This window comes from Motacilla alba, chromosome 8 (assembly GCF_015832195.1).
Source record: "Motacilla alba alba isolate MOTALB_02 chromosome 8, Motacilla_alba_V1.0_pri, whole genome shotgun sequence".
Lineage (NCBI taxonomy): Eukaryota > Metazoa > Chordata > Aves > Passeriformes > Motacillidae > Motacilla > Motacilla alba.
The window spans coordinates 25,884,516-25,910,422 of NC_052023.1; the positions used below are offsets into that span (position 1 = coordinate 25,884,516).

Genomic DNA, 25,907 nt, shown 5'->3' on the forward strand with positions numbered 1-25,907 from the left:
TTAATCAATTACATTTCCTCAGGTCTCAGATTCTGCATTCTTTCTGAATATTTGGTAGTGTCTCTTCTGTTTTGATTTTAAATTATGTTACTCATATAAGTCAAAACCTCTATATGTGCTTTCCCCTCGAGAAATTAGCATTCACTCCTCAAAGCCAGATTCTGTCTCTTGGATAGAATGGATACATGTGAGACCTGCATACACAACTTCTAAATTGCTGGTGGGCTCTGCGTGTGCATTTTTCAGAGCTCTGTATAGATCAAATTGTCTGGTCAGTAACAATATCTTCTCTTCTCAAGCTGCATAAATAAAGTAGAAATTGAGAGTATCAGAAGATGAATTGAGATACAGAGCCATTAATGACCTTAAGAACACTGTTATCCATAACAATCATATTGGGATTCTAGGCAGAATCGAGCAACAAGACATTATTTTGAAGTATTGCTTTTCTTCACAAGGGTCTCTGCTGGAATGAACCTGTAGCTACAAAAAAAAAATTCACAACCAGCATAATGACTGTGAAAACCTGTAGAATCAATCAATCTGAGCTAGAAGACAAGTAAGATTTGGATTCAGAGATATTGACCAGAACCTTAACTTAATGATAGTAGAAGAAAATGACAAAAATTCTTGAGTGAGCACATTCAGTGTCAGTTGTTCTTTTTCTTGCATGGAAAAGGCACAAATGCCCTTCTATACAAAGAATCACACACTCCAATCAATAGCACTGGCTTTTTGTACAGAGAAGGTTTCTGTGCTACCCAGTCATTTTTCTCTGTATAAGGTATAACGTGCCACCCATATAGACTTAACATAAGGTCAAAAAGAAAAACCTGAAAGCCATTGTGTTTGGAGACAGCTACTGCCCTAGCAGTAAGAGAAAACAACGACATGGGGGCTCAAACAAAAACACAGAGAATTTGATTCAAGTAATTAAAAAAAATAAAATCCTTTTTTTCTTCAGTAACTAAAAGAAATCTTGGTAATTGTTTTCTCCTTTATGAAAGTCATCAGCGTTTGATATTCTCTACATCTTGAACATCACTGATAGTACCAGCAGGGATACTGAAATGAAAATGAAAAGGAAGGGCAATGAAAGAACAAAGACCAAACTAACGAGACATCTTCAAAGAATTAATGAAAATGACCTGATTTCATGTGCAAAATCCTGTCAGACTACCCTGCTGACTAAAGAATGTATCTGTTATTAGTGTTAAACAGCTTTTACACTACTTCAGTGATTGCATGAAACCATTAAGTTACAGCCTCTATTATACTAATTTTTTTTAGGGCAACTTAAATGATTCATGAACTCACTAACTGAAATGATGACACACCATATTCTCTAAATAAATGTTCTTTGTTCTTGGGAAACATATCAGTAGGAGGTTTGATCTAATAATTATCCTTAAATATTAGATTTTGAAAGAGAGTATATTCTAGAAATAGATTATAATAATGTTTACAAAAAATAAGATTTGCTCTTCTCCTTGCCATTTGAGTTTCTTTAGGATCTTTGATTAAATACACAGAACAAATAGGAAGAAATACAAAGAGAGATTGTCAAAACACAGACTCCTGCAGTGTATTATGAAAAAAAGATATACAGAAGGCAATCTTGGCATCAATAGTCTCCTTTGTTGCCAAGCTGAAACACACTCGTGTTTTTGTCAAGCTGACTCCTGAGAACACTCCTAATCCTGCTGGCACTGCCAGCACTGCTCCCCAGCACCCTGCCCAGTGCTGCTCCAGCTCACCAAGAGGAACTCCACCCTTCCTCTGAAACCCACGAGGGTGATACTGAGTGGAGTGAGGGGGTATGGGGTAGGTCTGAGTCTGGTCCCTGGCAAAACACCCTCGAGGCCTTTGAGTTCTGTAGAATTGGGCTCTCTGATCAATAACTTGTGGTACACTGAATGTTCTGCAAGATCCTGTAGGAAGCCAGAATCAATTAAAAATACACTGTGCCATCAGGGGCTGTCATGCTTTTCAGAGACTCACAAAGCAGTTTGGGTTGGAGGGGACCTTAAAGCTCATCTTATTTCACCCCCTGCCATGGGCAGGGACACCTTCCACAATCCCAGGCTGCTCCAAACCCTGTCCAACCTGACCATGGACACTTCCAGGGATTTTTTTCCAAGATCTTCAAATGTGGGCTGATATTGTGGATCAGTCTCAAAAATGAACTTGATTTCTCCTTTGTTCTTGAGTAAAAAGTGCTTTCCTTTCCCCAGAGCACATGGTTTCTCTGCCACATTGGCTCATAGATGTCAGAGAGCTGGAAAGACAGGGTCATTTTGGGAGTCAGAAATGCCTGCCTGCCTTCCTGTCCATCTCTGAGCCCTCATTTCTGTCTGCCCTTTTCTTGGGCCACAAGTACCCACAAGATCTCAGGCTCTTTCATTATTGCCTGCAGAAATATCATTTATCCATGCATGGCAGACCCCTTACACAACTGGGATTGTGAGCACAGACCTAAACAAGTGTCCAGTCTTTATCTTCTGCACCTTTCATGTGTCTGATATCCATCTTAGGAGTCCCCTGATTGTCCCAGTGCTATTGGAGATAGCCAAACCCTCCTTCACCTTTGTGAACCTCCATTCTAGGGACTTGTCAATCCTTCAATATTGTGGCTAAACTAAACTAGGCTCTGGTTATAATTAATCTGAAAACATCTTCTTAACTTTTCTGTTATGTGTGCATGGCTTCTCAGGTTAAATTTTCTCATCCTTTATTTCCACATACCCTCTAGAGAATCCCCCTGAATCAAAAACTAATATAATATTGATATTATATAATACTGATAACAGGAATTGCTAATTGTAAAGTATCATGACTTGATATGGTTTTGGGCTCTAAAATTAAACTAAAAATGCTTTGCTGTGAAAGGGATTTGCATTTGGAACAAAGGGATGGAAACTCAATGGTTTTGGAGGACATTATCCAGTATTTCTAGACCTGGAAATATGGTCATCTAAAGCTTTCATTTTTCTCAGATATGCCCTTATTCAAGCAGTTTCACCACATCTAGTTATTTACTGGTGTTTTTCTCTGCCCAGCTAGCTAGAATAAGAGAGGCTGTTGTATCACGATCCAAAATTAAACTCATTGATGTTTTTCATATCCAGACATTCTTAAAAATGTGCTGGGCTACAAATATTATTTTTCTAGTGGGAATGTATCAACTCACAATCCCAAAAACTCTCTTTGAGCTGCTCTTCCCTGTTACCAGCCTGTGAGCCCCTGAAATTACAAAAAGGACTTAGTGCATTCCCCAATGTAGCCTTTTGTAAACATTCTGGGAATGATGATTCATCTGATTTCTGTACATTTTATACACCAGGTTGAATGGAATATTCCCTAAAGGAACCAATTACAACACAGGCCAGAAGCTATTTACTGATGCTGGAAAAGGCAGAGATTTCTGTTATTCCTGTTATTCCCATTAAAACACCTGCATTGAAAACCACTGTTGGAAGACCTTTGTTAGCTCTTCTCCACACTTTGAAGTTCCAGATTAATCGGTTCAAATCGCCCTCAGGAAGAGCACAAGGAAATGTTATTCCAGGCTGTACACTGGAGTGAGAATTGTGATCCAGGGCATATTGTGCACCTGCACAAACCGAAGCCCCTAGGACTTTATTAACACTGTCTGTCACATGTGTCAAGTCTAGTAAGAACTGCTGGTTAAAATATTTTGATAGGGAGTAAAAAAATTACAAAACCAACTATGTTGGCCCTACTTAGGTTGACACACAGGAGTAAAAACATATTAGTGAGTGTCCTGTTACAGTCTTGAGTCTTGCTCACTTTGCCCTATGGGTTCAGTCACAGAGGATTCAGAACGCAGGAGAGGATCTCAGTGTGTTCTTATCTTTAACTTGATAGCATTCTTTTCAAATGCTTCTATTTTTGTAGCTGTTCATGAACACAATCACTTTTCAAACAACCTCTAAGGGAATCTTCTCAAGCTACATGAATTCCAGGCTGCCAAGGGCAACTCACTGCTTCAAGAGATTCCTTTTTTTTACCTTTTGCACAGTAGTATTGGGGACTTGTTAGGCGTAGTTACCCCAAAGGATGTCAGTGGTCACTAAAACTTCATCCACCTTTATCTGCATCACATCATAAAACCCTTTCCTCCTATTTGTATGATTGGGAAGGTTCTGTGACTTTGTATGTCCCAGAATTTCTTCAATGATTAGGAACCTTTTCTAAAGAACCAATCGAAATTTATTCATAGCCAGTTTATACCAATTTGGTTTTGAGATGGTGATGGCTTTTGGTTTAGATAGCTCATCTTACTTTATAGTATGTATTCTGTTGGCAGGAATTGTATCCTCTTTCAACTCTCTTTTTTCCCCCCACTAAATATCGTCAAGCATTTCCACCTTAAAAGAAAGAGTGAGGCTCTTTCTTCCCCTGATTTTTCACATCTGTTTCAGGTTTTAAATCATTTTGCTTCAACAAAACTCCATAGTATCCCTGAGGAGATTTCCTCAAGACCTTATTTGATAGGTTGAATACTTCCCTATCTCTGTAGAAATTACCTCTTCTGATACAATGTAGGTTCTTTGCATAATTTCACAATCACTCTTTCCATGCTGGTAACCTCTCTGTCTCATTCTGTTTGGATTTAAATTCCTTTGTCTGGGTAGCTGATTTACATAAGAGGCACAGCACTCCTTTTGTGTATTAAATAACAAATTATAAACTTGGTTTTCCTTGCCAAAATACTTATTGATGCTAACTGCAGGAGCCACGTTCCATGAAATAGTGACACAGCATTCCCATGAATCTAGAAGTTTGCAGCAGCCATCCGGGTGCCTTCTTGGTGGTTTTCTTCATAGATCAGTGATGAAGAATACCACCAAAAACTGTGACAATTTTTAAATTTCCTCTAGGAGGGTATTTCCTTTGAAGCATTAGAGGGAATAGAACACTGCCATAATAATCACATAATCAACACAACCAGACCACAATTTCCAACTTATAACAATGTTGATAACATCAGTTGTATATTATTTAGTGTTCTGCAATACCAGACTAAAACTTATTTCATATTTATTTGTCTCTTTCAGCTCTGTCCTGTAACACTAAATGCTCCTGCCTTGGAGAGAGCCAGCTTGTTTGCCCATGAACATAACTGAACCTTAATGTATAGAATAAAATTTGGGTAGCAGATGATTTTTCTGCTGGTACATTCCCACAATTGATGCACTAGTTGGTTTAATCACATGATAGTTTGATGCTACAAAAACCAGACATGGAGATAAGAAAAATGGAACTTTTATGTTGAAAAAAATATGCTGAAGTTAAGACCTCCTATTAGAAATTGGGCTCAGTTAATCAGTGTGTTTCTTGGTGCAAATCTTTGGCTTCATCCCAATAATTTATAACAGATTCATGGTCAGATGAACACCTGTTTACAGTGACCACAGGGTGTGGATACAAAGCAGTTGCTTTTTGCCTTATTGGCATGCAACCAGGGAGCTTGGCTTTAAGCTGAAAAAGGGTAAATTTAGATTGGATATTGTTCCCTGGGAGGGTGGGCAGGCCCTGGCACAGGGTGCCCAGAGAAGCTGTGGCTGCCCCTGGATCCCTGGAAGTGTCCAAGGCCAGGTTGGATGGAGCTTGGAGCACCCTGGGCTATGGAAGGTGTCCCTGCCCATGGGAACTGGGTGATCTTTAAGGTCCCTTCCAACACAAACCATTCCCTGATTCCATGAAAACAGAAATGCTAGCGCACAGTCCACAGAGTGATCAATTTTCTTGTTTCAGCCTAAAAGTTTGACTACATGAATTTTAAATGGAAACAGGTTATGTAAAATAAGAGCTGAAAAAAGTAAGCCTACTGAGTATTATTAAAAACAATTGCCGTATGTGAAATTAAACTTTAAAATCAGTCTGTCTCCTGCCACGCAAGTGACAGAAATAGAAGAATTAGCACAACATTGTTTTACTCAATAGCTGAAAAATAATGACAATGTATCCTCCAAGTAAATCTCTTTTTAATATTCTTTGTTATTCTCTCTACTGGGTGCTTTTGCAATTTCTCTGTCTTATCATCTGATTTTAATAATTCTGTATCTTTCATGGGCCTGCCGTGTATGACCTTGACCCCATTCAAACCAGTGTCACACAATGGTACAAGACAAAGGCCTTTGTACCTGTAACTTTGGTATTTACAGAAAAATGCATTACTTGATATAACCAAGAGCAGAATAATGTGTATTCTCTGCTTTTTTAATATGATTTTGATTAAAATACAGAATGTTTTTAATGAGGGAATGAAATAAAATATTGTGATATTATGGATTCCATCATTTTTTTTTCCACATCATTACTGCCTCTCCTGAGACTGCAAATGGAGGGGAAATGAAAATATCATTCTAGTCACTGAATAATTGTTCCACTGTTGGAAAGCAAAAATCAGACAGCAGTCTCATGCTGAAATCTCCTGCTACACACTTTGAACTATGACATGGAATATGTGCAACTCACGGCTGGCTTTATGTTATTTTTATTAAGGCTGTTTCATTTCTGCTAGTTGTAGACAAACAGTCCCAGTGTGAGGTTGTTCTTCCTAAGTTGGTTCCCATGGGCAGCAGGACTTGATGGGTTTTGGCAGAGAGATACGGTTGGTCATCTTATGTGTCAGCCTGGAGACACAGGAGGTGAGCTGCTGCAGCTCAAAGCCCTGTTGGTTCTTCTGGAGCCAGCCCCTTTTAGAAGAGAGACATTCCTTTAGGTAACCTGCAGCCTCTTGGCACATTTATGCCATTAAAAAAAAAAGAAAAGGGGTCTTCAGTCATTTTCTGTCTGACCCCACTGTGCTACCAACATCCTGCCAGGAAGAGTTCAAATGGGACACAATTCCCTGGAGTCCCTCACCCTACACATCTCACTCATCCTTCACCACATAGATTTTGAGCTGGCATGGATTTAAAATGAAGGAAGAAGACTTTCCTTCATCCTTAATCTTTAAATTTCAGGTCTCAGGTGTGTGGTTCAAGGGCTGAAGTGAAGAGCTCAGGGACTGGAGGGGCTCTCTTAGCACCTTTCTCCCTGGTTAATTCAGCTGAGTCCCTGCAGGCAGGAGCTTTCCTCCTCCTCGCCTCTCCCTTCAAATAAGGACCTGTCCCTGAGGGATCATTTCCATTAGGTAAAAGACAGGTGAGGGAATGAACAGACAATTAGGCTCCAAGTCCTATAGCCTGGGAAAGCTCATAGAAAAGCAACAGGGATTAAATTTACAGTGTGTGGCTTCTAACAAGGTCACGGTGTTCTGCACTGTTCACTAATGGGACCATATTTTACAAGGAGACTTTACAATAAGACTTGGTTTTGGAGGGCTGAATCAAAAAAGTACAACTTGTGGCTCTTTTGACTTCCTGGAATAGGCAGATAATGGAACTAAAGCTGAGAAACATTTTCTGTGGGATTGTGTAAATTAAAGTCAATTGAAACCTATGCACAAACCCAAATAAATATTAGCAGTGTGATTACAGATCTGTGAAACTTAACAATGTTGCTGTAATGATGGCTGAGAGGACAAAAATTCTCAAGGACCTGATTGTAAGAGCTCAAATGAAATACAATTCCATCTTTCATGCTTTAGCAAGATAATTTTGGTTCAGTTTTGACTAATACGGAATAATGGGAATAAAATATGCTGCCTCAGTCTCTGCATTATTGGCTTTACATTATTGGTCCTGACAGCTGGCTTTTAAAATGCAGTAAATATTGGGCAATGCTGTTCTGTTAAGACAAGCCACTTCATCAAGCATATTTCCAAATCACACTTTATTTCCAAAATGGGTTTAATTTCTCAGTATATCGCAAAGGAGCCCACTGCAAAATTGACCTGCGACAGAGTGCCCTCTACTGCATGTATTTGGGAAAGGAAAATGAAGCCAAGTCCTTAAAAATAAAATCTTTACACGCTGAGGCCAGCATTTTTGTCACAGGCTACTGGAAACTGAACTAAAAATAATACACATATAGGCATATATCACTCTTACCTTCTTCTAAAGGACTAGGGAATAATGGCCCAAAATAGGTTTTTTGCACAAGCTCTTCTGTGCTTTTCAGTGAAATCAGTGTGTGTCTTCCCATACCAATATGGTCTGTTCCCATACCAATATGGACAGTTATTAGGGGAGATGAAAATCTGCCCTGTATTGCCCTGCTGCCCTACTTGCTTTTGGTTGTTGGGAGGAATCCATCACAATTTGAAGTAAAAAAGCCTCTCTGCTTATAGATTTATTTTCTCAGTCTTTAATCTCTCCAGGTCTGTCATTTGTCCTTCTGTCTATTTGCCATTAGGTCACTCATATTAGACTGAACACCCTTTTCCTGCTCATGTCCTTGATAATATTGGATGCTACTGAGGGACACCCATTGCACATGATTGAGGAGATATTTCACCAGCGCTGCCTCAAAATAGAGACTTACAGGTTACAAACCTATCATTGAAGCAATTCCACAGCAAAACCCAAAGCCTCAAGCAGACCTATACTTTTAAAGTCTACCCCTGTTTTTCTCTTTTCTTTGGGCCAGCCTAATGCTGAGATTTGTGATGACCAAACAACCTGCAACCTCTGTTAAAATTCACAGTGGCTCTTGTTACTCGATTCCTCAGGGAAGAAAACACCCCTTTTCAAAGCAATGGCATAGATAAACATTGAATGGCATAAACCAGCATTAAACATTTTGGAGTCACTTTTGAAATGCCCTCCTTTGTATTGTCACCAGTATATGCAGAGCCACAATGTCATTCTTAAAACCTCAGCTTAAGTCTTGATGAGCCACGCAGAAAGCAATTGATGCATGATCAAAGGTGATTCCTCTGCAACCAAAGGTGGTGTTTGAACCCCTAGCACATTTTCGACCATATCACTAGGACAGAGTAGAGGTAGGTAGCAAACAACAAAGTTTTTCAGAGCAACATAATCAATTATCAAAAGTTCTTCAAACAAAACAGAAACAACACAAGCATCATTTCCATAATACACAGTGGCCTTGCATATATTTCAGCAATGAATTTGATGTCTATGGATTTGTTCCCACAACTGATCCTTTCCCTTAAAGGAAACCCTTTATTGATAATTTACAACTTCTAAGGATGGTATCTCTGTAATTGCTTTCCCTTTGCTTCATACCTGTAAATCTTGTATCTTGTGCTAAATCCCTGTCGACTTCTGTCCACAAAATCTGTGTATTCCTGTGAGCGATGGAAGGGTCCCTTATCAGAGAGGAGCCAGTCGAAGGGGCTTGTGGCATGCTGATCCGAGACAGCAGCAACTGCTAAAACCCAGCAATGAAGACTCAGTGCTATCCACTCCCATAGAGCCATCAGAGAGAGCAATTCAGCACCAGCACTGCATCGCCATATCATGCTTCCACTGGGGACTTAGAGCCTTCATTCTCTTAGCTTTCCCTCAACACCTAGACAAAATACACAGTCAATTAGATAAGCACACACTAGGCATCCCTTGGAAGTAGAAACAAGTTTCCTTTCTTTCAGCTTAAAGAGATAGTGGCCTCTACTTTATTATATTTTACATTAGCATAAACCCCACTAGGCTAGTTAAAAGTGGAGTGTTTCAGTACTTCAAATGCTGTGAAACTAATGTCTTCATTAACATCATCAGTGATAATATTTACTGTTGAAGGGAAACCTTCACAAATCATCAGGGGAGGGATTGTTGAGGTTTTTTTCCCATTCATGCTAGTCATTAATGAAAAATATGCAACATCAGAATCTTGTCTGTTAGCAGCAGTACAAAATCATTCAGCAATGTCTGTACGTAAGCTCACAGTTCACACATTGCACAGAAAACACAGGTGAGAATCAGAAGACCCAGGCTGCTTTCTCTTTTAATGTCCTTGGGAAATTGCATTGTGGTTTGTCTTCACTGCAAAGTGTGGTTAACAGAGCCACGATTCTCTGTCCAAGCCAGCATTGCTGGACAGAGTGACTGCCCTGACCAAGAGCTCTGGAGCTGCCCACAGTGACGAGTTCCAGTGACTTACACCAACTCCAGATGCTGAAATTTTGGGTATCCCTAACAGCAGCATTTTACTTTCAGTCCAAATTGCTGCAACTGAGAGGATCAACCTAGAAATACTTTTTAAACAGTGCCTAAATAATTTTTTTGTGTGCCCTATCACAGATCAAGTATTGATTGCATCATGTAAGAGCTCAGTGAAGACAAGCCACAGCTTCCCCCTGCACCTCTCAGACCCATACCTGTGGAATGGGCTAATGTTTCTAATATCCTGCAGAGATTTCATTGAAACATCTATGCAAGATCATGAGGTTTTCAGAGATTACAAAGGTTATATAGGTTCCTAAATATACAGAAGCAATCAGTTCCAGTTTTCAGTCTAAGTTGAAACAGCACAGAATGAATTAAAATACACGAATGTGAGAGCTTTAATTTTTCTAGCTGATGAGTTTACAGGGAATAAAATGCAGGATTCACATTCACTCAAATCAACACTCATCATGACATTTTCACCTTTGCTATGGTTTTTGGAACTTGGTGGGAATTTTTTCCTTCCCATCAGTAATTTGGTCTGTAAGTGAACCCTAAAAGATGGATAATTCCAACAGAACAGTCCTGCAATTGAACACTCAGCACCCCCACCCATTATAATGAAAATTGTGTCACTGAATAAATATGGTCTGTGCATATATGTGAGATATTAATATTCTCAAGAGTCTGCAGGAAGCTGACTGCCTCCAGGAGAGCACAGAGGTTCTTGTGAACCAACAGGAATTTACAGCCTAAGAATATAATAATCTGTCTATACAACCAGATAAATACTCAAGCTTTATGTGGTGTAATTGTTTGTGACATGATTTGGACATGATCCTGCAAACAATAAATGTATAAAGAAAGACCCTGCTCATATTTCATGCTGAGCATGTACCAAGACACTGAATTGTAACCATAAACAGTTACAGCCATGCAGTTTCTGACCATAAAACACAGATTGCATTAATTTTATAAATCCTTTTGAAATTAAATTCCAGGAGTTTACAACAGAGACCTCTCAAATTTTTATTTATACTCCCAAGCCATCACTTCCATGCAAAAAGAGTCTGCATATTGTAGTTTGAGAATCATCTTCCTAGACTGGTGGTGTTTTGTTTATTTTCCTTCACAGGTTGAAGTCATGTATTTGAGGTTACACCACTGCATAACCTTGCTCCCACTGTATGAGAAAGTCTGCACAGATTAGAAGCAAACCTGAAATGCAGTAGATTGCTCTACTGGCCCATAAAAGCCATTATGATCATTTGGTTGCCATTTCCTGTTAAAAATAAATCAGTATAAATGAAGAAAACAGTCCGGTCACTTTCAGACAGGCCAGACCAGCCTTTGCATCACAACAGAGTGAAAATCCGCAAATGCTTTTGTCTCTTCTTATCATTAATCAGGGAAAAATGTATTGCACAGCATATTCATTGCCTTCCATCACCCTTAGCATAGACAGAGAAGATGGTGGGCATAGTTTTTTGACATTATACGAAGCTACAGAAAGTGAATGTCATGAGAATTTCAATTTTCATACCTACTGCTGTATTAAAATCTCTAACTTTTCTATTGAAAAATTCCCATACTTGATTAAACGAGAAGAGATAGGAGTTTACTTTCTCAGTTACTTATTAACACTAAAGTGTTTCAGGCTGTTAAACTGTAATGATGACTAATTGAGTCCCTTTTGAATTCAAAATGATAATATTAGGATTGGAAAATTAATTACTGTGTATATGTAGCATCTTCCTAAAACTAGACTAAATCAGCACTTGGAAAGGAGTAGTGGAAGAGCCAGGAGTTTATTTTTGGCTTAATGCTGCACCTCATGGTGTGTCATAAATTAACCACTGGCAAAACACCTGCAGAGAACCTGTGCAGGTACAGAAGAAAATAATCTTGGTTTAAAGATCTCCTTGTTTCAAAGACCTATGGAGGTCTATTCCAAAGGAGCATAAATATACAGGAGAGAAATAAGGAGAGAAAAATCACGTGTGCATTTGTAACTTGCATTTATGCACTTGTTTCTGTTGTCCAGTCATTGTAAAATCATTCTGCATTGCAATAATCCTCATAACACCCCTGAGAAGGAGACTTTAACAAGGACCAGAAGGCTGAAAAGATGACTGCTAAGGGAGAGGTTAAGCTGTCAGAGGGATCTAAATGTGTGTTTCCTATTAAAAGATAATTGAGAAAATTCTAGCTAAAGGATTTTTGCAAAGCTTACAGTATCAGAAATATCTTAAAATTTTGAATATTCAAATTCTCCAATTAATGTGAATGCCCTGAAAACATTTTCTAAAGACTGTTGCAGGCATATGGAGCATACAAAGTTTGCAGTTACAAAGCCACAATAGAACTGCAGGGAAGAACAATCTGTATTAAATGTGTGGTAGATAAAGGGTGGGGCATGGCAAATAAAATGCCTGCTAAGTAACAGAGCTGGTAGATTTTCAAGTAGAGAAGACCTTATACAGAGAGCAAATAATGCAATATTTATTCTGTGATAAAAACTGTCATGTCAACAATAGTCTCTTTGAAGTGCTGGCTTAAAGGACAATTCTTAGATATAGATGCTCTGCACATTTATTTTCTGTTATCCCTGTGGTTTCACCCAGCTACCACTTGTAAATGCTGCTAAGCTTTTGGTCCTTCTAAATTCTGAGGTTAAGGTGAGTTCAAGAAGCCAAACAGGCTAAATTCTTCTTTGTTAGAAATCTATTGTCTCCTCAGTAGCATTAGTGCAGCAGGAATTTGACTCAGCATCTTCTGGGAATACCATAGCTAAGTCCTAATTCTCTTGAACATGTAAAGGTTCTGGAGACTGGCAAAATCCATGTATTTAAATGTGTGGATGTAGAGCTGGCAAGTGCAAGGCAAACATTTTGGCCATTGGGACAAATTTCATCAAGCTTCAGCTGTGAACAAGAGGCCAGGACATCTGTGGTCTTTTTGTTGTCATCGTATTGTAGGGCAAGCCCCACCAAATTCAGTCTTTCTTTTTTAGGTAATTTTTAAAGAAATATTAAAGTTGTATATATTTACATATGGTATTTTACAAACTCACTAAGACACTGAGCTAAAGTAGTGCAGACTGAAGTGTCTCCTTGATTTGTGGGTTGAGCTTTCTTGCTTACAGAACATTAATTAATAAGCCATGTATACTAAGATACACAGAATAATATAGAGCCAGCCCAGATGTGCACACAGCAATGCTCAAGAAAAGAAAAAAAAATCAGTAATTTAAAATCCTTTCAAAAATGGAAATTGTGGAAAAATTTCTGAAGAGAAAAAAAAAAAAAAAAAGATGGTGACCTCAGTGCATGTAACCTTTTATTTCCCAAGAGGTGAGAGTCAAGTATGATACAGATATGTTAATTTACAGTAGAGATACAGCTACTAAATTGGTCATTACTGGTTCACTAGTGGAGCAGCCTTTTATGTAACAGTTAACAAAGTTGATGTTAGGCATCACCAGTAACTTTTTTGGGCCACATCTACCTCCAGTTCTCAAGGATCAAAATAAAATGACTGTACAAACGTATTGACATTTTTGATAAGATCAGTTTCTTATATCATTATTCTTATATTTTCAGTATTTCTCTCTACCCTGGAATCTGAGAGATGTATCTGAGACCTTGGTCTGAGATCCGCTTCTGTCAGTGGAAAAAAAAGAAGACCAGGGTCTCTCTGAAGTCCTTTGGTTTTTATGTTCACTTGAATTCCAAGAAAATGCTGATATGTCCCAGCTCTCCATGGAAAATTGAGAATCCTCTGTGCCAAAGTGAGATTCTCCTGGCTGTAATTTCCCATAATGATGAAATAAAAATTTAAGACTGTTTTTCTCAGATACGTCCTTTCAAAGGAAAGTAAAAAATAACTGTCTATAACATTTAGAAAATTAACACATCTAAGATGGTGCTTTTTATGCAAAACACAAAGCTTGGCTTTCCTTGAACTAATCAAAATATTAAATACTACTTGTATATCCTTCAAAAATAAACATAGAAAGAAAAAATGTGATAACAGATGGTGGGGAATACATCCAATTCTGTTTGTAGGCAGTTGGATTTCAGAAAGGTCATAATTTTACCATTTATGAGGGTTTTGGTACTCCATCCCTCCATTACTTACAAGCCTTAGGGATTTCTAAGTTACTGCTTTTGATCAAGTGCAATACATGGTGTAGCAGAGTACCCCTCATATTTCTTTTAGATTGCACATCATGGAAAACAGGAATGGAGCAAACCTTTTGTTTTCTAGGTATTGCGCAAAATTCTCAGGAATGCTACAACTTTGAATCAAGAGCAAAAAACAACATTTTATTTACTGCAGGTGGATGGGAAACCGTGAAGCTCAGAGAAGGCAAGATAAGTCCAGACCATTTTTTTCAAAGGTATTTTGACACTGAAAAATGGAAAGACATTTTACATAAAGAATAAAGCAATAGTCTGTGTCTCAGAGATTGCCCTTATCTGCTGTAAGTCCTTGGGTTTATCACTTCATGTGTCTCTGCTTTCACTTCCCTGTCTGAAGTGTGATGATCACATTGCCCACCTTTGCAAAGCACCACAGGACCTACTGTGTTATCACCAGTGACTCTTATTCTTTCTTCAAGAAGCCATTTTTCTCATGGTAACAATTTTAAGTGAAGGAGACCTGAGGAAGCACCTGCCCATGGAACTCTCACACAGCCCAGCGTACATGAAACAGCTGTGATGAAAATGAAGCTGATGGTGTGCTGTGGGAGAAAAGAGCAGAAAGGACTGCCATCAGTATCAGCTAGAGAGGAGAGCAAAAAGTGTCTCAGCTGTGCTCTGCTCTGGGCTTAGCCACCACACAGGTTCTGTTCTCCAAAAGAAGGTACTCAAATCCACAGAAGAAACATCTCCCAAGCTGAACTTCCTGAAGGACAGCAAAAGGACTTGTGAGCTGAGGTGAGCTGCTCGGTCCTGTGGTCACAGTCAGGTGTCGGACAGAGATGAGCTCTGCTTGAAGTCCCCCCAGATGTCTGGGGCAGGAGCAAGAGACCCAGAACAAAGAAACAGAACTTTTGTTCTGTTTTTTGAAACAGGCTTTTGGGGCATTGGAATCACTGCACCACAGAGTCACTGTGTTTTGGGTTGGAAGGGATCCTAAAGCTCAGCTCCTGCCAATGCCAAGTGGCCTAGGTTACTCAGAAGGACCAGGATAGAGGTGAGGCCTCCCTGCCATCAGATCTGACCTCATGAGCTGCAGAGGACAGTGTGGGACACTACAGAAAAATTAGAAGTCACCTAGGTAGACAAGTCATACTTGTCAGCATGGTTTTCCAAAGGGAGATTGAATCAGCTTGTTCTCTGGTGTTCATTCTGAGCTACAATCATCTGGAAAAAAATCTGAAAGGAGAAATTAATTCTATGTCTAACAAGCTTAGGAGAATTTTACTGAGAATTTTACTAATTCCAGGCTTAAGAATAAGTCTTCATATCAGTTCCTGGTAGCAGTTTTGACAGGCACCCTAAATCAGCCCCTTTCCTTTATTCAAACAGAGCTTCATCCACTGCCAGATTTTAGCTTTCTTCTCCCCTCTCAAAGGGGAGACAAGACCCCTGTAACTATGTCCTCAACAGCTGAAATAAAGAAAAAATAAGATGTCTGATTTAATTCTTTTTAAACAATCTTGCTATTTTTTCCTCCTCTCTGCCTTCAGAGAAAAGGAGAAAACATCAAACACATCCATGGGAAGAGAGAATTTATGTCAGCCCAACCTCTGCAGCTGTGCTCGGGTCTGTCTGGAATGTTGCTGGTTGCTGAGTGTTACAGCCCTTGCTCACAGAGCCTGCCTTGGTATTTGCTGTGTCCCTGCAGAATTTCACTCCTGCAAGTGCCTGTGAGCCTTCAGCTGATGTCCCCATGTGCTTTTTGTCACTTCCCAGTGCAGCAAGTGCCAGCCCCTCAGCCCATGAGTATCTGCTGGCTGTCAGGCGTGCCGAGGTAATTGCTTCAATGTCTGATATTTGTAAAAGACCTGATTTTTTTCCTTTGCTGCCCAAATCATGATGTATAAATTCCCTCAGGCGCTGTTTAAATCTGTTAATCTAAGTTCATCCTCCTGTGCAAATGGATCCTTATGTGTTTTAGCTGATGATGTCAAGCAGCATCCCCAAAATGCCATTGCAGTCTTTCTGCCTTAATGAGTGAATCTGTTTCTGCAAGGAGCCTGTTGAGGGGAAGATATTATCTGTCAAGGCACTGAGAGCACAAAAAGGCCTCAATACCTTGACCAACCTTATCTGGGTCCTCCACCCACCTCAGGCTGACCAGGGGCTCCAGGACCTCCAGTTCCAGCTTGTGTCATGCTGGTGGGACTGTGCAGGTGAATAATTGAAAGGGAGAAATCATTGAGGCACAGAATGATTTGGGTTGGAAGGGGCCTTAAAGATCACCCAGTGCCACCCCTGCCATGGGCAGGGACACCTTCCACTAGCCCAGGTTGCTCCAAGCCCTGTTCAACCTGGCCTTGGGCAATTCCAGGCATCCAGGGGCAGCCACAGCTTCTCTGGGCACCCTGTGCCACCCTCCCAGGGAACAATTTCTTCTCAATATCCAATCCAAATCCTAAATCTACTCTCTTTCAGTTTAAAGTCATTCCCTATTTTCCTTTCACTACGTGATCTGGTGAAATCCACTCAAGTCCTCATCGTGTCCCAGTTCCTCATCTTTAAATGGGGGCTGGCACCTAAATTCTTAGATAGACAACAGGTACCAGTCACACAGGGAGCTAAAATGAAGCCGATTTCTGGAAGCCCTGGGTTTCTGGCCAATACCCAGGATGACAAGAAGATACAGAAAACCTGCTGCTTCGAGCTTGAAGTCTGCTCCAGGCTGGATGACTGCACTTCTGCAATCATAAAAATCTGTAGGGGTTGAAGTCTGTAGGGATGAAACCCTAATCTTTGCAAGTCCACAAGTGCACATGGACTATCCTATGTGCAAAATCCCTCTGCATGTAAACTCTGCATGACATTTCAGTCTTAAGCCACTCTTCCATTACACAAGTTATGCTAAACATTCTCCCAGATTGTCCAAAAATTTTTGGCTAAATCATGTGATGGTAGGAAAAGCGTTAGAAGGGAAACAGAGCAAGCTTTCTTTGAATAAGTTCGGGAGTGGTTCTACAGAAAAACAACAGCTTTGGGAGAGGTTCTGGTCCAGCATTTCCTCAGGCACAGACTGACATGTATTGCTGTGACATACGATTTTGCATACTGCTTTCAAGTTTGAAGAAAATCCCAACAGGAGACATGTATTTAGAAGCCTTGATTCCACTTGGATTTTTTTTTTTAACTGAATGCTTAACTTCTGATCATCCAGCATTTTCCACTCCCCACGTTGGGTGTGTTTTAATGGCAATGGAGCTGGTTCTCAGCATTTGTAAAAACTACCCCCTGAAATTAAGTAACAAATGACCATTGAAAAGTCATGACATACTAGTTCCAGCAGCATATCTCCTTTTTACTCATAACTCTCAATCCCCAGACAAGTTTTCTGACCCAATTTGACAAGTGTCAGTAGGATACAAAGAGACTGAGACACATGTAAATTGGGTGTATCCAGCAAAGCATTCTGGAGTAACAAACAGCCCTTTCCTCTTTTAATCCATCCTGGAACTGGTTTTAAACCCAGGTGTGGCATTCACATTCTTTGAAAAAATCCCTTCGCCCAGGATTTTTCTCCTGGGAAGCTGAGAAGCCTCAGAGAAAAGGGAAACAATTCTTATCTCCTTTGCTTCTCCTGTGTTGTGCTCCTTTGGAATGTGTTTGGAGATTGTTTACCCACAGGTGATTGTTTCATTGGATTCTGCCATGAGTTGTTTTCACTCATTGGCCAATCGGGGCCAAGCTGTGTTGGGACTCTGGAAAGAGTCAAGAGTTTTCATTATTGTCTTTTTAGCATTTTAGTAAGTATCCTTTCTGTATTCTTTAGTATGGTTTAGTATAGTATTCTTTAATATAATAAAGTATTATAAAGCAATAAATTAGCCTTCTGAGAACATGGAGTCAGATGCATCATTCCTGCCTTCGTCGGGCATTCCCAGCAAATACAATACCCAGGGCTCTTCCAGCTGCTACCATCTAGAACAGGAGGAAGCAGCTATTCACACACCGTACACTAAAGCTTTGCTTCCACAGGCTTTCAAGCCCGAGGACAAATCCAAATATAACTGATTAGTAGTACAGAAGGGCTAAAACGGGATGGAGTGGGAGGAAACTTTGCTCGCCAACAGATTGTTGAGCTGAAGAAGATTCAGGTTACAGAGAGGAAGGAGAGTACTTGGAGCTGAGTTACCTCAAAGTACAACTTTGATTGTGCTGTGTAAACCTTGCCAAGTTCCTTCTTTAATGACAGTTTCTATTATCAAGCCTAAACAAGCAATGCTTATAGAATGCTTTCAAATTATTGGATGGCAAAAATGTTATAAAATAAAGAGGAAGTTGATTATTCCACAAACAGAGAGGCTGACTATTTTTGTTCCTGCTTAAAATTTCTGTTCCTGGAGATTTTGCAAGAAATGCTCAGAAAAAGGATGGAGAGGAAAGGATTTGTCAGTCTCAGGCAAAAATAGGAGTTTCTTTGAAGTTGTTGGAGTGCTAATATTGTTTGTACAATAATGAGGGGAAAAAATAACGGTGTATAGCTGTTCCCTGGACTTAAGAAGAGAGCCAAAATAGCAGTGTACTGTACTGATAGCAATGGGGACACATTCACAAAATCCAGCCTAGTTTCATGTACTGCCATCCCCTCAGATATTACCTGACCTAATCCACAAATACTGTGGTTGGGGGTTTTCTTATTTCTAAGAATGATTTTCTCAGTTTAGAAGCTCTGACTCTAATTTTGGCTAAGGCTGTATCTGGTCAAGAATTTACACTCTTCTTGATTTTATTCTCCATGTGAAATTTAGTAGTTACAACTTAGATCAGTAGTTAAGAATAACATCCATAAAGATCTAATGGCATGAAATTTTTCTTTCAATGCACTTCTCTGGATGCCTTGCAAGAAGAATGGATTATTTTATATATTTTATTTCTTAACAATGATATCTAATAGAGTGGTAATGTTTTTATTTTGCCCTTTTATTATGTCTTTCAGACAAAAGTGCTCCCGATCTCACAGCATATTTTACAGCTGATTTCACAGATGGTGTTCAGCTGATATAAATTGATGGTTAAAGCTCCTTTCAGGTTCCTCATCTTCAACCTATTTATTCTAATGGGAAAAATACAACAAACCTACACCACTTGTTGTGCCAGCTCCCAAGGCAGGACTCGTAGAAACTTCAAGAGACCATTTTTTCTAGAGCTGATCCTGCTGAAAACTGTTGCAGGATTTTTCCACAGTCCCTTTGCTGCAGCGTTCCAAGCCTGTAGCCACTGCATGGGCAGTAGCCAGATCCTCTTAAATGTTCATGTTATAGCTATTAATTTTTTATAGCAAGAGTAGGCACTTTATGGCTGACTGAGCAAAGATTCAAGCTCCAGCAAACCAGTCTGGGGCTAATTGCAGCTCAGGATGGATAAAGCTTGATTGTACAAGTAATAATTATGTTATGTGTACTGGCCAGCCTGCTATCTCACATAAATCTAGCGCCAAAGCTGCCTTGCAAGACTTCATTTTTGACAAGATTAGAAGAAATTGCGAAATCGGAGAGAGGGAAAAAAAAGTCTGTCTGCTAAAAGATGTGTTTCTTATGAACATCATGCTACAAGGAGTGAAAGTCTGAGTTTGCAGCAGGAATTGCAATCTCTCTACAGTTTTAATTTAGATATGACCCAGTCTGAAACCACCTAAGTATGAAATTGTCACTGTTTCTTGTTGTAGCTCATAGAAACACACATTCTCATTTAGTAGAATTTAGTAGAAGTTTACCAGTAGAATGGTAAAAACCATTTTACTTATTTGTTAAGCTAATGTTGAGGAGCTTGAAACTTTTAGTAGTACCTGCACAGGGCTGAATGAGAGACACACATCTGTTTATGAGGAATTACAGATCACTTCAGCATCTCAGAATATGAGGATCATCAGTTTTCTTTATTATAGCCTATTTTTTTCAGAAAGACAGAGAAAATGCTCTAGACTTTGCCTGGCCAAGACAAGCAAGCATGAAGAAGTTAAGCTGGTTTATAAATAAGAGTGGTTTAATAAAAAAAAAAGCCACTACCATGTCTTCAACTAATGTGAATCAATCTAATAAACTCAAGCTAACAGAGAGCTTAAAGGGTACTTAGGTAGTTACTAAAGCTTTTACTTTTTAAGCCAATGAGTCAGATTCACATCCCACAGGAGCGGTGACTTAAAAAGAGAACATCACCAACTAATGGCTCTCTGTGAAATAAATCCACAGTCTCCAGAGACTGGCAGCAGGATGAGTCTTGACCTGCATAAACAGTGCTGCTTTACCTAAACAAGCATCTTCCTTAGAAATGTTGGTTCAGACCTAAAGGAATCAGGGGATTAATCCAAGAAATGCTGAGCAGCTACATGTTCTGGAGAAAAAGAGGTGGGTACCATCTCTGCCCTAAACTACAGCAGTTTTAACCTTTAGGGTGGCTCATTAAGTACAAACCATACAGAATTATTCAATATTAAAATTAAAATTGTTGTAACATGTATGTGCTCTCTCTGTCCAACACGTTGTTACTGAATAGGGATCAATAATGTTTCAGGTGAAATAAAAATATACACTTGGGCTGCCGCCTCCATCCATGATACTGTTTTTCAGCATTTAGCAGTGTTTTTCACCAGTGATGGTAAGCCTCCTCAGAAACAGATTCAAATAAAGGAAAAAAAGAAAATACTAAGAAGTAACATTAATAATGGATTTTAACAATCCCATTTGACTCCAGTGTGGTCGTCCATGTTCAGTTAACCAGGTGTTTTTGTTATTTCTAGTAGATTTACAAGTACTGAAAGAGCAAAATTAGCCCTACAGAATTCTCAGGAGTCGTGAACAATATGGGATTAACGATATAGAGCAGTGCTCTGACTCCCCAGATTTACATCCTTTACTTGACAATGTATAATAAGTGCCTTACAAACCACTTTTCTCATTAATCAGTGCTGGTGGATGTGGCAATGAAGGTGTTACTGCAAATCAGCAGAATTTTTCCCCATTAATGTAACTGTTACAGTAAAGGTATCTGACACACGAGCCTTACGATCTCACCTCATTACGAGAGAAACCACTACAGTTTAATAGTGTTAATTTAGCTAACAATATATATTGCCTGGTCAATCTTCTTCTGAAGGTGGAACAAAATCTGTGGCCTTTGTGAGAAGCTCATTAGTTAAAGTTGAAAAGCTCCGATGTGGCAGAGTGTCCTTCTTCCCTCTCCTCAGCACGTTATTTTGTGACACACGGAGCAGGTGGAGACTTTCAGTGGGAGATAGGAAACAGACTGAGCTAAATAATCATTCCCATGGAATGAGCCAGGGCAAAAAAGTGATTATACAGACCATGGGTGTGGAGGGATGTGTAGTGCATATCATGCATATTTATGTCTATGTATAAACTATATTTGTGAATGCACACAAACCGTGGTACATATAAATTAGTAACTTCAAAGCTAGAAGACCAAATTTATTCACGCTACAGTTTTCAGCAGGATGATGACTCCAGTCACAAGGTGCTGATTACCTGCAGCTCAGTGGGGCTTCCTCAACTTCAGACAGAAAATGTTGGTTTATCAATGATGAAAAAGTACTGAGGCCTAGCGCAATGTAAGATCAGGTCACAAATTCTTAGGTCTTTAGTATTTTAATAATATTTGATAATTTGATAATATTTAATAAATGTGCAAAGCCTCCCACTGCTCAGTATGCAGCATGTAACTTCGTGACGCTCACTTTTTCCCCTTCTAAATCTGAAGTCCATTTGGGTTCCAAAATACTGGCTTGGAAATTGATCTTGCTTTTATTGAAGTTAATGGGGACGTTCTGATCTCCATGAAGTGTCCAAGTTTAGGCCCTCACTGAACACACATATATTGAGCAAAAGGAAAACAATGATATGAAGAGAATGTAGTCACAAATTTATTTTTAAAAAATGCTCTCTTATGCTGACATAGGATGAGATTAGGAAGAGGTTGGATTACTTCCCCATGAAATGACTGGCTGTAGTACTACCTGCAGCTCTAACAGGACAGTGGCTTCAGAGCAACCTTTTTCAAAGAGCACTTGGGCTCTGTTTGTCAAAGTGTATTTCTGCTGATTTTTGCTCCCCTATGAGGTTACTAGTGTTTCAGGAGAGTAAAAAAAAAGTTTATTTCTGGTTTTGAGGAGAGGTGAAGCTTTGGGAGGATTAAGAGCTGCAGTAGGTATGCCTGAGAGATAGAAAACAATGTTTCCAGAAATTATCACCTAAGACCTTCCACCACTCTTTTTCTTCTAAGGAAAACTTAGGTAAATGGTTTGATCGTCCAATTTTCCATTTAGATTTTCAGAAACTGCTGAAGAAGAAGCTTGCTGGTAAAAATATCTTCCTTTTGTTTTCAGCGGGTGTTGCATCTCAAGCAAGAAATTACTTAGACTGATCCCAGTCAGATATGATTTTGAATTAATACAAATGAAGTAAAAATATTTTAGTCCCATACTTCATTATCTGGGGCTGAGAGGAGTGACAAGTCACTGCAATCCGTGCGACTAAAAAGTAAATTTTTGGACACGTTGGTGTGAACAATGAATTGACTTCTGTAATTAATTCTTCACAAAGGCATTCAGAGAGTAGTAGAAAAAATAGGAAAGGATGAGACGGGAGGATTGCATCACTTGAAGATTCTCAAGTTGTTTTGTTGGCTTGTTGTACAAATGCTGCCTTCTGCACTGAGCTCTGCAAAAACATTCAGCTGCTTGTTTTCATGTTTCTTAGTTATCATTTTCACTCACAGGGTTTCAGCATTTCATGAACAAGCGCCCCAAACACAACTCCAGTGAACTCAGCATCTGTTGGGGAGGTTCGCTCTCACTGGAGGTGGATCAGCTTACAGAAAATATCACAGATCTTTTTTTAATTCCTCCCCTGCTTAAATTATACACGTCTTGGAGAGAAAAATGCTCGGAGGCAAGAATTTGTAGGTAGTTTCTGGATGGAACTCTGCTGATTAGCACTGCAACAGCATCTGAGACCGAGGGTCTGTTGCTATGCTTAGATACAGAGAGGAGGAGATCCAGTCAAATGTTTCTGTTCCCAAAGCTGGTCTTGTGGTAAAGCTGATAGAGCACCTATTTAAAATGAGTAACTCCTTGTAGGGATGGAGTTGAGCAATGACAGCAGTCTGTGAAGTCTGATATCTAAACGGATTGCTCCTCTGAAGTTATTTCTTATATCCTGTAAATGTTAGCAGGGCCACTCTAGCTTTATCTCTGTACACTTAATGTGTCAGAGTCACTCATCTCTGCACATACAGACTCTGTTAGGCTCTGACTTCACTCCTTTTTATAGCATTCTTTTGTGATGTTGTATTTAATAAACATGGGGATTTTTTCTAGGAATGAAGCTATTTTGGTTTTTGGTTTTTTTTTACTGACTTGCTTGTCAGCTACATGAATCTGAATTACTTTACATTTTCTCAAAATCAAGTCTATCTCACACTAGCCTTCATTTCATATGGATCCGTAACTGATTTTGCTGCTACAACAGAACAGCCTTCTCTTATCACACGCATTACATTTTTCTGCCAGTCATGAATTCACTTTACTTCACATGCATTCACTTGCTTAATCTCTACACGAAATCATTACAACTCGAAGCTGACGTAGTCTTTCAAAACGGCTCCCGAACAGTAAATCATGCCACATTCCACTCTCTCCTCACTCTGCGCTACACAATTTATCACTAAATGAAAGCTACGTGGAAAATGCACTCGAATCCGGCAGTGAATCACAATATAGACTGTGGGTAACAAAGCCCTTACCTTTTTTAAATGCATGGTGCTCTCTAAGTCTCTAAGAAATCGTAGCCCGAGAAGCAGGTCCGCCTGGCGATGTGCGGTGACAGTTTACACCCTATTTTCTTCACCTCCCTCCTTACAGCACGCTACATCTAGTTCAGGCTGCTGTCCCTAGGATTGGCTGGTGCATCTCGGAGGCGCACACAGGACTCCAGCCCGGAGCACCCTGCAGCCCCGCGTTAACCCTTTGCGGCGAAGCCTCCGCTCCCTCTGCGGGCGGCCCCGCACGGGCTGGCGGCTGCGGGGCACGCACCGCTCCCTGCAGGGGGGTGTTTTCTCTTTCCCCCCACAAAACGAGCTGCCCTCGGCCGCTGAGGATGGGGAGAGGCCAGCCGAGGGTCCCGCAGCGGGACAGGCGCTGCCGCCCGGCTGCCGCTGCTCGCTCCGCCCGGAGCCGGAGCAGCCCCTCCTGCTGCCGGGGAGGGCGGCGTGTTCCCCCCGACCTCCGCCTTGTCACCAAGCCCCCCGGCCCTTCCTTCCCCCGGGACCTGCCCCGAGGACACACAGAGGAGCGGGGCAGATGAAGCCCGGGAGGCTGAGAAGGGAGGCTGGACGCTGACACGCGTCCTTAGAGGTGTTCCCTCTGCCAGGGCCACCTCCCTGGATGTCCGTCTGCCACCGCCAGCATGGGAAATCGGGACATCAACTGCCGGCCAAAAGGGAGTCCCAGATCCACACAGCTTCAGGGGAGATGGAGGCAGTGAAGCCAGATCCTTGGCAGTGAAGCCAGACACGGGCAAGCAGGGAGCCTGGACATCTAAATACAGGGAAGAGAAATGTTTGGGAGGATGTTCTGTCAGGAATGGGCCGGGATGTATTTCCACACCGCCAGTGTATTGTACAAAAAGCAAAAGAACCAACTACGGCAAAGCAAAAGCCGCCCGGCTGCTGCCCATTATTCCTGTGTTTTTTCCGAGTCATCCAGCCCCGTGTGAGAAGGAGGCATCGCTGGGCTGGGGGTGCGGAATGCTGGAAATCAAGGGTAGTGGGAATATTCTCTATTTACCACGCCTGACTGTCGCTTGTTGCATTAAGCCCACGTTACTTGCACTGATTTATTCGGTGCTGCATGCAAAGGGGTTGATGTGCATCCCCTCTCCCTCCGCTGAGTGTAGAAATGCCACCCGCTCCAACCTGTGTCACTTTTGCTGCCCAGACACCGTTTTACTGCCATCCGTCACAGCGCCTGTGAGCTAAACAACTCCACTGCCCTCATCCTGTGTCTTACCGTCTCCCATCCCCGTCAGCAGAGGGAAAATCGAGCGCTCTTAAACCCGGGAAATATTCTGCTGATGGGCACATAAATCTCTCCTGCAGAGCGGTAACATTTAAGCAGCACGGCAAGGCGATGCTCACTGGCTGAGCTATTCCCACTATAACATAAATCCCTCAGGACTTGCTGGTTTATTTTGGGTTTTTTTTTCCTTTCTTAAAGATTTAAGGGGGCAGGGCGGGGTTGGGGGGGAGAGATTAAAAATCAGGTAGAGGTTTTGAAACGCACTCCCTGCCTGGGGAGGGAAGAGGGGTACGACTGCACGGAAACTTTCCTGAGCAGCCGGGTGCGGGAGGATCCCGGCAGCAGCAGCGCCAGGGGCGGATAATTCAGGGGAAATGTCTGGGATTTGGCTAATCACCTCTCCTGGAAAGGTCCGGGGCAGGAGGAGGTGGAGGGGCGAGTCAGCGGGAATGGGAAAAACCTGCTGGAGGCTCCGGGAGAAGGAGCTGAGCTGGAAGGAGATAAGTAGGCATGGGGGCTTCGAGCTGGTGGAAGGGTGGATTTTGGATCCCATGCTTGAGGGGCTTTTTCATTACTCCTTTCCAGACATCAGCCAGCAATCTGGCGGCCGAGGGGGGAGGCAGCAGGGCG

General features: G+C 40.8%; 1 protein-coding gene across 3 annotated transcripts in view; it reads right to left on the bottom strand.

Moving 5' to 3' along the window:
• The window catches only part of LOC119703819 (BMP/retinoic acid-inducible neural-specific protein 3), a 198,375-nt gene that overhangs the window by 170,975 nt on the left and 1,493 nt on the right, over positions 1–25,907 (bottom strand). Inside the window, exons 1-2 of one of the 3 annotated variants that reach the window (XM_038144212.1) lie at positions 24,005–25,031; positions 9,165–9,450 (exon numbers count right to left, since the gene is read on the bottom strand). The exons of 1 other annotated variant lie outside the window; for it this stretch is intronic. In XM_038144212.1, the coding sequence (XP_038000140.1) occupies positions 9,165–9,400 (236 nt within the window). In that variant the 5' untranslated portion in view covers positions 9,401–9,450; positions 24,005–25,031. Of the gene's footprint in view, positions 1–9,164; positions 9,451–24,004; positions 25,032–25,907 lie in introns of those variants that run through there. One more of the 3 variants, XM_038144211.1, reaches the window with a different exon arrangement.